The sequence below is a fragment of the Sebastes fasciatus genome, chromosome 12 (assembly GCF_043250625.1).
Source record: "Sebastes fasciatus isolate fSebFas1 chromosome 12, fSebFas1.pri, whole genome shotgun sequence".
Classification (NCBI taxonomy): Eukaryota; Metazoa; Chordata; class Actinopteri; order Perciformes; family Sebastidae; genus Sebastes; species Sebastes fasciatus.
This window is the reverse complement of record NC_133806.1, coordinates 9,441,885-9,455,969: the sequence shown is the minus strand read 5'-3', so window position 1 is coordinate 9,455,969 and position 14,085 is coordinate 9,441,885. Positions and strand designations below refer to the sequence as shown.

Genomic DNA, 14,085 nt, shown 5'->3' with positions numbered 1-14,085 from the left:
CAGGTGAGATTACCAAACACATCAGAGCGATGCAGTTTTCTGTTTCTAAAGAGGAAGAACTGCAACAGACCATGTGACAGGTTCTTCATATATCAACCAGGAAAACACAACCAGAGGGTAGAACACAGCAGCAGCGATGACACCGACTGATCAAGGCAAGTTTAACACGTCTCATCAATAAATCTACGGCTTTTATACAAATAATCTGCTTTTTATATTAATGCCAGGACATTTATTTCAATGGTAATCCGTCATTTAAAAAGCTTTTACTTGCTTTTACTTTCGTTTTCTATGTTTTACAAGGAGTTTGTTGTTTTGTGTTCAGGCTGCAGGTGTGGTTTTCACAGTGACTGGAAATAATAGTATTGTAATGTTGTTATATAACAATGTTACACTGAGGTTTAGTGCGGCTCTGGTGATTTATAATGACTTCAAGACTAGATATATCTTAGTGTTTTATCTTGTCATTCTCTGTACATTTAGCCTACACCCTTTACAACATGTACTATGGGCCTGATATATGTTCTTTTTCTTATTATTATTTCTGAAATTAGTAATAACATCAACAAAACTGACCAATCGAGACTTTCTTTGGACGAAGTCCAGTGTTATTTGGCTATATACTCAATTTATCTCACTGTTATCCACTGAAAAGTCTATAGTTATAGATTTTTTGGTCATCTTGTGGTTTTGTAACTGTGAACTGTGATAGTGATTGAGTCAGGTATCAGGTGACACTATTGTTTGTCACCAAAGTCATCTTTTATTCTCTGTTTAGTTGCTCAGTAGATCAGCAGATCTAATCTGACTGATTGACATTAACTGCTCTTTGTACTTCCTGCATTAAATGCTGACCCTCTCTTCCAGTCTTCTGAAGCTGTTGACACAGCACCCTTTATGATGGTTTGATCAATCTGTAACTTGATGTTTAGTGACAGCATTGATGCATTTGTTCCAAATTTCTTGCTTGTTCATTAGTTTCAGTTCTGGTCTTGTGATGGTTGGCTAATTTTGGGAGTTATGAGCAGTTCATGAGCTTTAAATTTATGGAAGTGATACTTAGAAGAAGAAGAAGAGGAAAGGCACTTTATTAATCCCCGAGGGGAGATTCATTGCTGCTGACCAGTCAGATGGAGATTTTGAACACACACACTCACTTAAGACACAGTCTTTAAGAGAGGTACAGCATATGGTGAAATATGGGTGATCAGAATGCTCAAAACATATAATGCAATCTAGAGTAACACCAGCACTATAACCACAGACTCAAACATAACCCCTCTAAGACACAGTGTCCACAAGAGCTGAACATTATGAGCTTCGCAGCTGTTGTATTGGATTGTATTCAACGTATTCTCATACAACGGTTCGTATGATATCTTACGAAATACTTATTCATTCTTTTTTCATTCGTTTTCATACGAATGTCCAGCAACACATGTCAATTTCCGCTTGTTACATGCATACAGTCTTTTCAAAATAAACTACCATTTTCACAGGAAAAAACTTGGTTAGGTTTAGGCAACTAAACAACTTAGTTAGGTTTAGGAAAAGATCGTGGTTTGACTCCAGAAGTGGCGTTACTCAAGTAAGCAACTTACGTGACAAATTAAGGTTGACTTCTGTTTTCACACGGGACACCAACTCCAGTCTACTGAGCGAAAGTTCTGTGTTTTTTGACCCGCCCGTCCACCCCGACCTCCTCCCTTCTTTATATTTCCTGTTTCACAATTACGTAAATTACACACAAATTGATTTTGTGGGATATGCACGAATTATAATGCATTACTTTTGTAGGTATAGCTATGAACAGTGTGAGACCAGCTTGTTGTATTAGACTATACAGTGCTAGCATTATGCAAGGTAAGAAAGGAAGCTAGCTACCAACAAATTAAAACGGACACTTACCATTTTGAAAATAGTAGACACACAAAATATAGAATTAAAGAATATATTTATAAAAAATATAAATATTTACTTAACATTGCTGAACATGTGCCAGAGTCAGCCAAAAAGCTATATCTGCAACATTTAAATTTGTTACATCATCAACCTCAAAGAATAAAAAAATAAACTTGCACATTAAATGTGATGTTTTCAGGTAGGAATTAAAGTTAGACTTTAAGAAGAAATGTTGGGTTTCTGTTTTCAGAAGCTGGTAGTAAAGGAATAAAGGTCAAGGTCTTGGATGAACAAACAACAAGTTGAGATTTCTATCTTCATATTTTAGTCATTTCTTTTCTTTTGACCTTTGAATCACTAATCCTCCGTGCAGCCTGACACGTTGATCCTCTCTGTGGTTTTTATGAAGCGAACAATCCCGCTTGTATGTTTCTGACTGTTTGTTTTTCTCAGCGTGTTAGCGAGCTGCCTCTTGTCTCATCAAAAGTCAGACGACATCCTGACTTCTCATGTGGTCCACGTCTGTGTGTGTGTTTACAGGCCTGATGTTGGGGAGCCTTCTGCTCGTCTCGCTGTGTGTCGGGGCAGCAGCCGCTTTTGACAGCCGGCTGGACGTCCACTGGGAGCTGTGGAAGAAGATACACGAGAAGAAGTACCAGAATGAGGTATGTAATAAAAAAGGAAGGATGTAAATATGTTTGTAGGCGAGAAAACCATATGTAATATTCATCATGAACTTATAGTTGACCTTATGCACTCTTTCTGTATGTCTTTGTGTTGAGGTGGAGGATGTGCACCGCAGGGAATTGTGGGAGAAGAACCTGATGCTCATCACCATGCACAACCTGGAGGCCTCGATGGGGCTTCACACCTACGAACTGAGCATGAACCACATGGGAGACATGGTGAGACACTCGCTCACTCTACTGTTTCATACCGAAGAGAAAATACAAGTTTTATGATTTTTATTGAATTCTGATTAGCACATTTATTCATTAATGACACAGTAATAATGATGGTGGAAGGTTAGAAGGATACAGATTAGATACAGTATGACTAGTTTGAGCTTTAAACTCAACAGCTAATCGTTATAATGAAGTATAGTTAGGAATATTTTGCTGGAATACTGACAAGGTAGCAGGCAACTGGACTCCCAAGAGGCCCCAAAGACTCCAAGTTAGCTTTCTGTCAGTGGGTTTGTGGTAATTAAATTAATTTTAATTTGTTTGAGGTTAATACTACGATGGCGTATTAGGGCCATTGTAGGTTGAAACAAATAAATAAAATACAGAGCCGGGGCAGGAGGGTAATATTCAGAGAAAAAAACTTGGATATTCTCTGAGGTGGTAAATTTACGAGAAAAAAAAATCAAAAAAAATATTCTCTTAGATAATAAAGTCATAAATTTATGAGAAAAAATATTCTCAGGATTTTTCTTCTTTTGCCAGCAACCCAAAAATTAAATAAAGACATTTCCGTCACAATTTAGTGGTATTTTTCTCTGTTTTATACTTCCAATATAATCCAATTCATGTTATTTTCATCATGTAATTTGTACATACCCTTTCTTAATCCCTCATTTTGGAAACCGGACGTAGTCGGACATCCTTTCGCTAACTTCGCCAAGTTCGTTGGTACCTCTCCCTGTCAGCTCGAGCTGACCGTTTGAATGCATTAACCATAAATGTCAGTGTATGGGTGCACTACAATTTTAGTGTCGTCTGATTTGATCACGGAGATGCGTGTGACGGCTGGCTTGACCCCAGTGTGATGAGATTCATCCAATTTTTCCGAGAATGTTTTCTCACAAATGTGTGACTTTATAATCTCAGAGAATATTCAAGTTTTTTTCTCATAATTTACAATTTTTTTCTCAGAATATTTCTCCCCTCCCCCGGCTCTGTATTTATTTATTTTTTGCCCTAATAGGCGGACGTACCTAGTGTGTTTTAATCTGCTTCCTGAAATAGTCCCTAACAAATCCACTGTTTCCTCCTGATTAAGTAACGTTTGCTGAAAACTACAGCGCCCAGCTGCTTTATGAAATTCCCGAGCCTTTTTTAAAAATGAAACTATATTTTGTCTTCAACTTTATTAACGTTTGCCTGTCGGCTAAATTTCTTTCACATTGTCATTTGATACTTTTTTATTGTAAAACATACTGTTTGCTTTAACCTCACGCTGAATGTAAATTAGCACATTTTGCTGCTGAGCATTGGGCTTCATCTTTTTACCCTTTGGCCTTTCCACTGGTCTAACTTTACTTTGTCTAACAAACTGCAGTTTCTTGGCTCAGGCCTTTGAGACTTCACTGAAGTAATGAGATGATTTCTGCTCTCAGCTCGACCACTGAGCCACAGCTCCTCGAGGATGCATTCACCACATATGTGGTGAAGTATATTCGGGGTCTTAACTTAATGAGTGACTGCATACTAGAATATTAACTAAGTGGTGTTTGGTTTGTGTCCTTTAACCTGCCTCGCTTCAATCTGTGTCTGAGTTTCTTTGGAAATATTCAAATTGAATTGGAGTTTATTGATCTTTATTCACACCACAAGAAACATGGCTGATTCCTGGAAACTAAACTGAACTTGTTATAGTTACACTATGTTTTAGTGTACCATTAGGAACCTTTTTTATATTTTATTCTCTACCCTACATTCATATTTTAATGATCACAACCTTTTTAGAAATGTTTTACAAAGAACGTAAGAAAGAGGAAGAATGAAAAATGAACATTTAGGAAGTAAATGATTCATTTTACAGCAGAGTAGCATTGAAGTGTCTAATAGATTTTAGTTCTGACTTCACACTAGAGATGCAACAGTATATCGATTGATAGAGAATAAATCGGCAGCTATTTCGATTAGCAATTAATTATTTCAGTCAATTTTTAAAAAATGCCAAATATTCTCCGTCTCTTTTGTTTAATTTTCCTTTTTATTTTTATATTTGGTTTTTAAATGTATGTATTTATTTTTTGCATGTATTCATTCATTTATGTATTTCTGCACTTATTTTTTATTTATTTTTAAATATATGTATTGATTTATTCATGCACGATTTTCTTTTGCATTCCAATCCCTTATTTATTTCCCCAAACGTATTTGTTTCTCTATACTTTTCTTGACACATTTATTTATGCATTTCTGCCTCATTATGCAAATGAGGGGTCTGTCACTCAAAGTGTGTCTTCATGGGGTCAGGGTGCAGATAATAGATTGACTATATGCTAGCCAGATAGCTGCATTCCAGTCTTTAATGACATATTTATTCCTTTGTCGAGTCATTTATTTATGTATTCATTATTTTTTTATTTTGGCAGGTTCTGTCTTCCATACAATATAGGCCATTTGAAACTGAACTCATGTCATCTGTTGTTATCTACTTTCTCATAGACACCAGAGGAGATCCGGCAGTCTTATGCCACTCTCAGTCCTCCCACTGACATCCAGAGGGCACCATCTGCCTTTGCGGGGACGTCAGGCGCTGATGTACCAGACACCATGGACTGGAGAGAGAAGGGCTGTGTCACCAAAGTCAAGAAGCAGGTAAAGAAACACATACTCAGTGTTTCCATCAGTGACTCATATAACTCCGAGCAGTCAGCAGGATTAACCAGTGCTGTTGGTGTAAGCAGAGATTTATTTTGTCTCACAGTGACACATTCAACAGTCATCATCCCACACACTCCTCTTGTTCCTGATTCGTTGAAGCAGTTCTTGATTACACAGGAATTTGCCACCACAATCGCCGGTTTTGCAAGTTTTTTTGCCACATCCACTTAACTGGTGCCTGCTGACACACATTAACAACTCAAAGTCCAGCTCACCATCCAACTGCTTAATTTGTATCTGTTAAATATCTCAGCCTTGAAAAATACTTATTTAATTACTGTTCCTGGATTTGAAAAACCACAGTTAGAAATGTGTATACAGCCTTCATTTGGCCTCTTAGACAACCAAATATCTGCCGGTGTTAAAATTTATATAGTTTTATATTTCATAGTTATTGTTACACAAATAGTCAGTGGTCATGTCTATAATGTTTTTTCCACTTATGTCTTAATGTTTGATTGAAGTTTATCAGCATTGAGATTCTCCCACTGTCATCACTGACGTTGTTGCTGCCGTATTTATTCCTAGATGGAGTGTTAATGGAGCAGCTACAATGTTAGCATAGCCTGGCACTGATCGAGCCGAACTCCGTGCAGAAAACAACCAATTTAAAAGTTGTTTGCTTGTTGTGTTGCGAACAGACTTGACAAAGCATGAATTTGGTCTTTTTACTAATCGACTTCATAATGTCGTTGTTTCTGCATCATTTTGATCCGTTTTATTGCAAGTAAATCACCGCCCAGTCTGTTTATTTTGGGTTCATACCGCAGTAGCGATGTGTGGCTTGCTAGATACAGTCCGTGCAATAGAACTGTATGTGAATACAGCTCGCCACCGGGTGACGTTATGAACCCAGACACGACGGCGTTTGGTTTTCTGACATATCTGGGATCTCCACAAAATGTACAAAGCAGCAACAGTGGTTATTTCTTCCATGGCTGATGGAGGAAATAGAGGAAAGCAAGGCCAAAATTTGCTTCGCGCTTGGTGTGAATGCACGGTAACACAATACAAAGCACAACATAACGTAACTTAAACGAACATATGTATGTAATGATACATTGAACCACTGACACGCTCCCCAGAAAACGTAAACACAGAACTGTTCTCCTCCTATTCATTTTGAAAGAGCAACAACCAATGAGGAAACTCCAACTGTCGGCTGACCAATCCTGTAACAGACTTTTGCGTTTGTAGGGCTGGCCCTCTGCAGTCCAGCCAAAAACAAACAAGGACATTTCCCAAAGAGTCAATGAAGTTCTTTAATCTCTTAAACTCTGCTTGCACCTTCTTTACAAGCTGTTGAGCTGAATATTATGGAGGGCGACACCTGCAAAAATCAAAAATCAATTAATAAATAAATGAATCTCTCGATGAATATGTCCTTAATTGTAGCAAAAAATAATATTAAGAATAAATGTAGCAAATAAATAATTGATAAAATGTGACATAAATTGAATTTCTGTTTTAATTTGCTTCTTTATTGATTTATCTTTGTATTAATTCCCTTTATGTTTCCTTTTTATTTTTATATTTGGTTTTAGTTTTTAAATGTATTTATTTATTTTTGAATCTATAAATTTTTTGATATAAAAGACAAACAAGGACATTTCCCAAAGAGTCAATAGAGTTCATTAACCTCTTAAACTCTGCTGGCTCCTTCTTTACAAACTGTTGTGCTGTGTTTCATCCAACTTTGAAGCTAATAAAGAAGATACAGAAATGCATTGAGTCTATGACATCACAGTAACACAAATCATTTGAATCCAGGGTTCTTGTGGCTCCTGCTGGGCCTTCAGTGCCGCCGGGGCCTTGGAGGGCCTGTTAGCCAAGACAACGGGGAAGCTGGTGGACCTCAGCCCCCAAAACCTGGTGGACTGTTCAGGCAAATATGGCAACAAAGGCTGCAACGGTGGCTTCATGAGCCAAGCCTTCCAGTACGTCATCGACAACCAGGGCATCGACTCCGATGCTTCATACCCCTACAAGGGACTGGTGAGTAACTGCTTTAATCCTGCTGCTCAAACATGCATCAAGGGGATTTGGAAAATCCATTAAACTTGGGAAAAAATGTGGAAAGGAATTAAAAACAGAAACAAAAGGTCAGCTGAAATATACACACTTGTATGCACCTACAGAGCCAAGTTATTGGGTCAAAAAAATAATCTCAGCCATGATTTTTATGAGCTATTTGTCAGTTTTAAATCACACTCTCCTCCCTATACTATACTCTCCACTATAACACAAAGTCATATAACAACATCTAAACTGAGATGTCAGCACTTCAAATGAACACACACAAAAAGAAAAACAGAATTCTCCGGCCTCAGTTTCCCATTTTATTTCTTCGGCAAACACATTTAAGCAAACAAGCTATCACAGAGAGAAATCCTCCTGCTGTGATTTAGCAATCAGCCCCTTGGTGTGTAGGGAAGGTGCTGATTGACAACGACCAACAAGTATTCACAGACGCTTGAGTGGAGTAGAGACCAGCATTGGTGTAATACTATGCAAAGTGAAAATTCACTCAAAACCTTTAGATCTTTTGAAATAAAGGGACTGTAAGATATTCAGATCTGTTATTAAAAACATTTTTATCCAAGGAAATGGAGTTGAACAAATGTATATTAGTTTACTCACTATCTTTGATATAATGAGTATGAAAACTATATCTGCATGTCACAACTTCAATTTAATTTTGTAATATAGCTGAGGCACAGCAGTTGTTGTTGTTGCTGTTGTTGATGTTTAAAGACTTTGCTACTAAAAGGACCTCATGGTCCGATTGTTTCCTCATCTGCTGTTTCCAAAGGCAATAATTAAATTCTAGGCATGAAATCTTGTTTGTGTTACACACTATTAATTGTTTGTTTTATTTTTTATCTTTGTACGATCCATGTTGAACATTTTCATGTTTTCAAGCTTCTCAAATGTGAATAATTTCTTGTTTTCTCAGACTTCTATGACAGTAAAGTGTATACTGTATGTTGTGTGAACTATTGGTCGTAAGAAACCAGATATCTGAGAACATTTGGACTCTGGGAACTTGCGATGTATATTTGTCACTATTTGCTGGCTCATGATTACGTGAATTACACACAAATTGATTTTGTCGGTTATATACGAGTTATACTGCATTACTTTTCGTAGGTATAGCTACAAACGGTGTATGAATATGGCTTTTTACAGTAAGATTTATTAGTGTTCCATTCTACGGTTGTATAATGAAGACAAACCAACTTTCTCATGCAAACCACAATGATGTGTGCAGAAACAGCAGAGACTAATCGTAACGCAGCGTTATACACTGAAACTAACATTTTAACAGAAAATGAACTTGCATGCATTTATAAAATATCACCATGATCAATTGCTAATTAAAGCGCCACTTGAATAAATTCATAAATTTTTTTTTGGCACCAAAAGAAAAACATTTGTTTCTATAATAAATCAGAATTGTTTTCATAAGAAAATTGATATGATGTTGAAAACACAGAAAAAAACTAGTCTATTGTAATTGGTCATTGTAAGTCAGTACTTCCACTACACAGGACAAGTTGATAACTTATTCTCTATAAAAGAAGAATGATTGTTGTTCTCTAATGAAGGCATCAGCCCAAAAACAAAACAGGAAGTTGAGGACAGAGTGTTGTTATCCAAGTTTACAAGACATGGTGTGGTGTTTTAAGTGGAAACATATAGGAAATCCAGCGCTAACTCAGGTTTACAGTTAACGGATTCCTGTATGAGACACCAATGTGGGTGTACAAGAAGTTAAGTCCGACCCTTCGGGCTGTAGACTGCAACTTTCTCCTCACTTGTCTGTGGTCTGCTGTTAATGTCTCTTTGGAGCAACAATAAATTAATCGGAGCGGACAACGTGTTTGTCCTCCAGGCTTCATCTGGTTCGCTGTTGTTCGTGTTTGTGTGGAGGAGGAGGGCAGTTGTGAGCCAATCCGACAGACTGCTCCAGCCTCGCGGAGGTGTTGCGGCTCCAATTCACCCGAAAAATAAATAAATATTCTATCAGTGATGTGAAATATTCTCTTAATAAGCACAGTGACGAGTGTCCGCGTCTGGAAGTCACTCGCTGCCTCACCTGCTGGAGCTGGACAATATACAAATGAATTGGAAAAAGACCAAAAGAATAAGTTTTACATGCATGGACGTCACCCAAGCTCGTCAGTTCAGTCATGCCTCGATCCAACTTCAAGACACAATTTTTGGCGTTCCTATTAGGTGCTTTCTTTAATACCATCAGGTATATTTCACACAGTGTAAATCATTTTAACCCCAGTTTGTCCTCTTACAGACACAACAGTGCAGCTACAACCCCCAGTACCGCGCTGCCAACTGCTCCGCGTACACCTTCCTGCCTGAAGGGGACGAGGGGGCTCTGAAGCAGGGGCTCGCCACCATTGGACCCATTTCGGTGGCGATTGACGCCACACGGCCCAGATTCGCCTTCTTCAGGAGTGGTACGTCACACACCAGCTGCACAGGCTCTCACCTTTACGTACATGACTGGATAAACCCTGTCTCCTACTAAATGATGGTACCATACAATTAAACTGCATTCTCAATTACGTTTGGAGGGAAACGTATTTTCGGATTACTGTCGCACTTTAAACATGTGGTTAACGTTGTAAATTGAAACAAAACTAAAAAAATTAAACAAAACTACTTGGTTAGATTTAGTGAAAAAAACTGCCTTATTAAAATAAGTGGACGCTGACTTTTAGTTTCACATGGGACACAAACAGCAGTCTCCTGGGCCTGGTGTTTGTTGACCCATCCACCACACTGACCTCCTTACGCAGAGTTCCACGGACTGTCATTACAAACATATTTGTGATATGTCAAAAACAAACGTAATCCACAACAAAATATGTTTCCCTCGAATATGATTCACAATGCAGTTTCGTTGGATGGAAGAATCATTTTTAGGAGACAGGGCTGGACTGTAAATAGGTGCAGAAAGATGTTGGGAGAAGGGTGGGGGATGGACATGAACTGGTTGCTGCAAAAAGGTCACAGGAGTGTGATTTTGCTGACCTCCAGAGGTGCAAAACAGCAGCGTTTTAACCAGAGAGGGCAGCAAAACACCGCTTTTCAGCATGATGTTAAGTTAAGGACTTTGCACACCAAATCCGTATTTTTCATCCAAAATTTTCACACCTTTAAAAATAAATACAACCTCATGTTTTATCAATCACATTCACACACCAACTCCGAAACTTTCGTTTGATTTTTTTTTTGCATCCATCAAAAATTTAAAGAGGGTTGTTTGACCACTCAGAGCAGCCGTCCATGCAAACATCATCATCCAAAATGGCATCTGATAAACATTCACTTTGTCTCCCGGTACAAAGCACTTTACGTTAAAGAAATGAAAGAATAGAGAGATGCAGAATTTAAAGATAGATTGTGGCAGGTGATTACAAAACAGCTTGGAATGGGGGAGCAAAACAAAGAATGTAGTAAAGATTAGACAGCAGTGATTGAGCTCTAGGCAGCTAAACGATAGCTTCTTGCTGATGCCTTTCATTCATTAGCCCTGTTTTGAACTAGCGCTAATCATCGCACCCACGTAATTAATTCAGTTTTGTCTTCTATTACGTATTTTCATAAACAAATATAATAATAAAACGCATCGGACTCAGTGAGCAAGGTTTCTGTGCGTAACATTTTTTATTGTACGGCGGATTAAAAAAAAACGCATACGGAAAATACGTACTTGGTGTGCAAAGACCTTAACTCTTTAAAGTTTTAGACACTGAATCCCTCTTCCTGAATATTCTTTTTCAAAACACGTGAATCAAAATCAAAATATAATCCAACAAATTTGTATGAAATTTAAAATTTACAAGACATTCCTGGCTTTAATGTTTCTAAAAACAAATAATGAATATTGAATATAACGAGATGGATTTATTATTATTTTGACCCCTGTCATTTCAGGAGTGTACGATGATGAGAGCTGCACCCAGAAAGTGAACCATGGGGTGTTAGCTGTGGGCTACGGCACACTGAACGGACAAGACTACTGGCTGGTAAAGAACAGGTGAGACATTTTCACTGCTCTGATCCCCCTTGAATCCCCATCTAGTCCATACATGCAAACATACATACAGTACATCCTGAGCTCATGTATGTGTTCCTCCCTCATCTTGACACTGAATGGGAAATGAAACAGGGAAGTCCGAGCTCTGCAGGGAAGTACACTGTGTCAACAAGCACAAGAGGGTTTTGGGTATTGTGCTGACATGAGTTAAGTGGTTGGATAGACTTAAAACTTGCCTCTCAAGCAGCCATTAACTCAGACTGCAAGGTTGGTGTAAATCAGGCGGGGTCATGAAATCATTTATGTGTAATAGAGAAGGAGTTTCATTTCTTCTCACTTATTGCAAGAAAACAAACATCACAATTTCCCAAACTGCTGACCTCATCAGGCCTGTTTTAGCTTGTTATAATCCTCTTTCTCCAGGTCTCACCACACAGTGTATTACTACACCAGTTTCTCCTTTAAGTGTTTGGTGCAGATGTATAAACAGGTAGACTGGAACTTTAAATTAGAGGTTAAGTTTTGACAACATAAAACACCTGAAACATCCACGTGTTCCCAGTAGATAATTGACTCTGTTGTACCATATTTCATAGAAGATTAATATTTTTAAAGGAGTTTTTAACACATTTTTATTTTTATTTCAAGTTTCTATCTTATCTCTTGAATCTTAACCTGGATTTTGAATCTGATTTCCACCTGTTCATTCGGTCCTCTGATGACTGAGGACATGCAGCTGTGTAATGGTGGGTGGGGTTAACCTTATAAATGCAGCTTCATCAAGAAGATGGGATATTTCTATATTCTTAATGCTTGTCATCGGTGCCACCGGGTTGGATTCCGCGCAAAATCCGACCAAATCATGCGGCTTCACCAGAAACTCCTCCAGCTCAGACTCCAGCGGGGCCTCCGCAGCGACCAGCCCACCGCAGAGCAACCCAGATCCGGCTTCGCTGCCGCCTTCGACCTGCAGTCTGAGCTCCGGCGAGAGGTGGAGAGCTCCGCGCCCAGTAGCAGCGGCTCCTCCTCCGGCAGAGGTTGGCCTTGCTGCTCCGCCAGTCCCCGCTGGGAGCCAACACTACCTCTTTTGTCCACAGGGACCGCCAAAATCAACACAAAATTAAAGTTCCTCATAGTAGCTTTAATAAGGATGTTTACTGACGAATCAGAATCAGTATCAGTAAAACTTTGTTATTCCTTTTATTTATATGTTTCTCTGCTCTTTCCGTTCAGCTGGGGAAGTACCTTTGGAGACCAGGGCTTCATCCGGATGGCACGCAACAAGAACAACCAGTGTGGCATCGCTCTGTATGCGTGCTACCCCACCATGTAGCTGCAGAGGGAACTGAATTGAATCTGTTCCCTTCTCTTTTATGTATACAATATTTTGACAGTTTAATTTCACATTGATTGTAACATTTTTCTCTTTATTTTGTTTTAAAAATTCCTTTTAATGCACCTTTTTACAACAAAAGCCCCCAAAACAGCAAGTCTTTAAATACTACAGTTTAACCTCATTGGTCTTGACTGTTTGATTGTTTGTGTCCGACTGTCTGTGTGTGTTTGAATCTGTAATAAAGAGACAGATATACTCTGTAATCTCGGCCCTTCAGTAAATATCAGATCTGTGTTCTGACGCGATGAATGCGAAGATGTGGTTTTCCACCAGCAGTTTCAGGTTTGTCAGTCTGTTAAATCGGCCATGAAAACTGCCTGAAAGGATTCCATTGACTCTTTGGGAAATTGGCTTGTTGGTCAATTTAGCTTTTACATGTTACGACAGAAGGAACGCCAAAATCAATACCCGTGTCTCTGGTAAATATCTCTGTCCTGTGCACATGCTGATGGGAAAGCATATCATATACAAGTTGCCTGAAGGCGAGTAACACTGTCTTGAGTAAGAAGAAAAGCCGTTCAGTACGTTTTTATTTTCTACCTCTTGACCCTCTCATCAAACATTGACCTACTTTTCCAAAAAGCCCAAGGAGTCCTTTAAAGGTATAGTTCAACATTTTGAGCTTATTCGCTTTTTAAAAAAAAAAAGGGTTAGAGAAGATAGATACCACTCTCATATCTGTCCATTAAATATGAATCTGCAGCCAGCAGCTGGTTAGCCAAGATAGGTAAGCTTACAAAATTCAGCTACTAGCCACCACCTAAAAGCTCACCACTTAACATGTCATGGCTCATAGAGTGCTGCAGGAAATGATTCCTTAAACCTGGAAATGAGTTAGCGTTTTTCCACTTCCGGTTCCCTCGTCTGGAAGTCAATGTTTTTTTTTTATGGATTTGTAGTTAGATGCCTGAAATAAGGTGTGTGGTTAACACAAGCTTAAGAGATGTTAATGTTTTGTTCTACGATATAAAATACATCAATAAATACCCCACTTGGGATTTTTGAAGCCTTTATGTGTCCTAAAAAAGGAAGTTGCTAACATGTGGCTAAATGAGACTACTAAACGTCATCACGCGTGTGAATCTGCAGAAGTACCACGTGAACCT

The 14,085-nt window shown here is 38.6% G+C and overlaps 1 protein-coding gene across 1 annotated transcript; it reads left to right on the top strand.

Moving 5' to 3' along the window:
- Positions 1–13,178, top strand: ctss2.1 (cathepsin S, ortholog2, tandem duplicate 1). Its single transcript, XM_074653030.1, has 8 exons — positions 1–155; positions 2,443–2,567; positions 2,685–2,807; positions 5,301–5,453; positions 7,290–7,514; positions 9,832–9,997; positions 11,481–11,583; positions 12,817–13,178. The coding sequence occupies exons 1-8, from the start codon at positions 137–139 to the stop codon at positions 12,914–12,916; spliced, it is 1,014 nt and encodes a 337-aa protein (XP_074509131.1). The 5' UTR covers positions 1–136; the 3' UTR covers positions 12,917–13,178.
- The last annotated feature ends 907 nt before the right edge of the window (positions 13,179–14,085 follow it).

What these genes read in the sequence shown, in the direction of transcription:
- ctss2.1 (XM_074653030.1), top strand. An exon ending in ATTCGCCTTCTTCAGGAGTG is followed by an intron (nt 9,998 to 11,480) that starts GTACGTCACACA and finishes CTGTCATTTCAG; the next exon opens with GAGTGTACGATGATGAGAGC. An exon ending in TACTGGCTGGTAAAGAACAG is followed by an intron (nt 11,584 to 12,816) that starts GTGAGACATTTT and finishes CTTTCCGTTCAG; the next exon opens with CTGGGGAAGTACCTTTGGAG.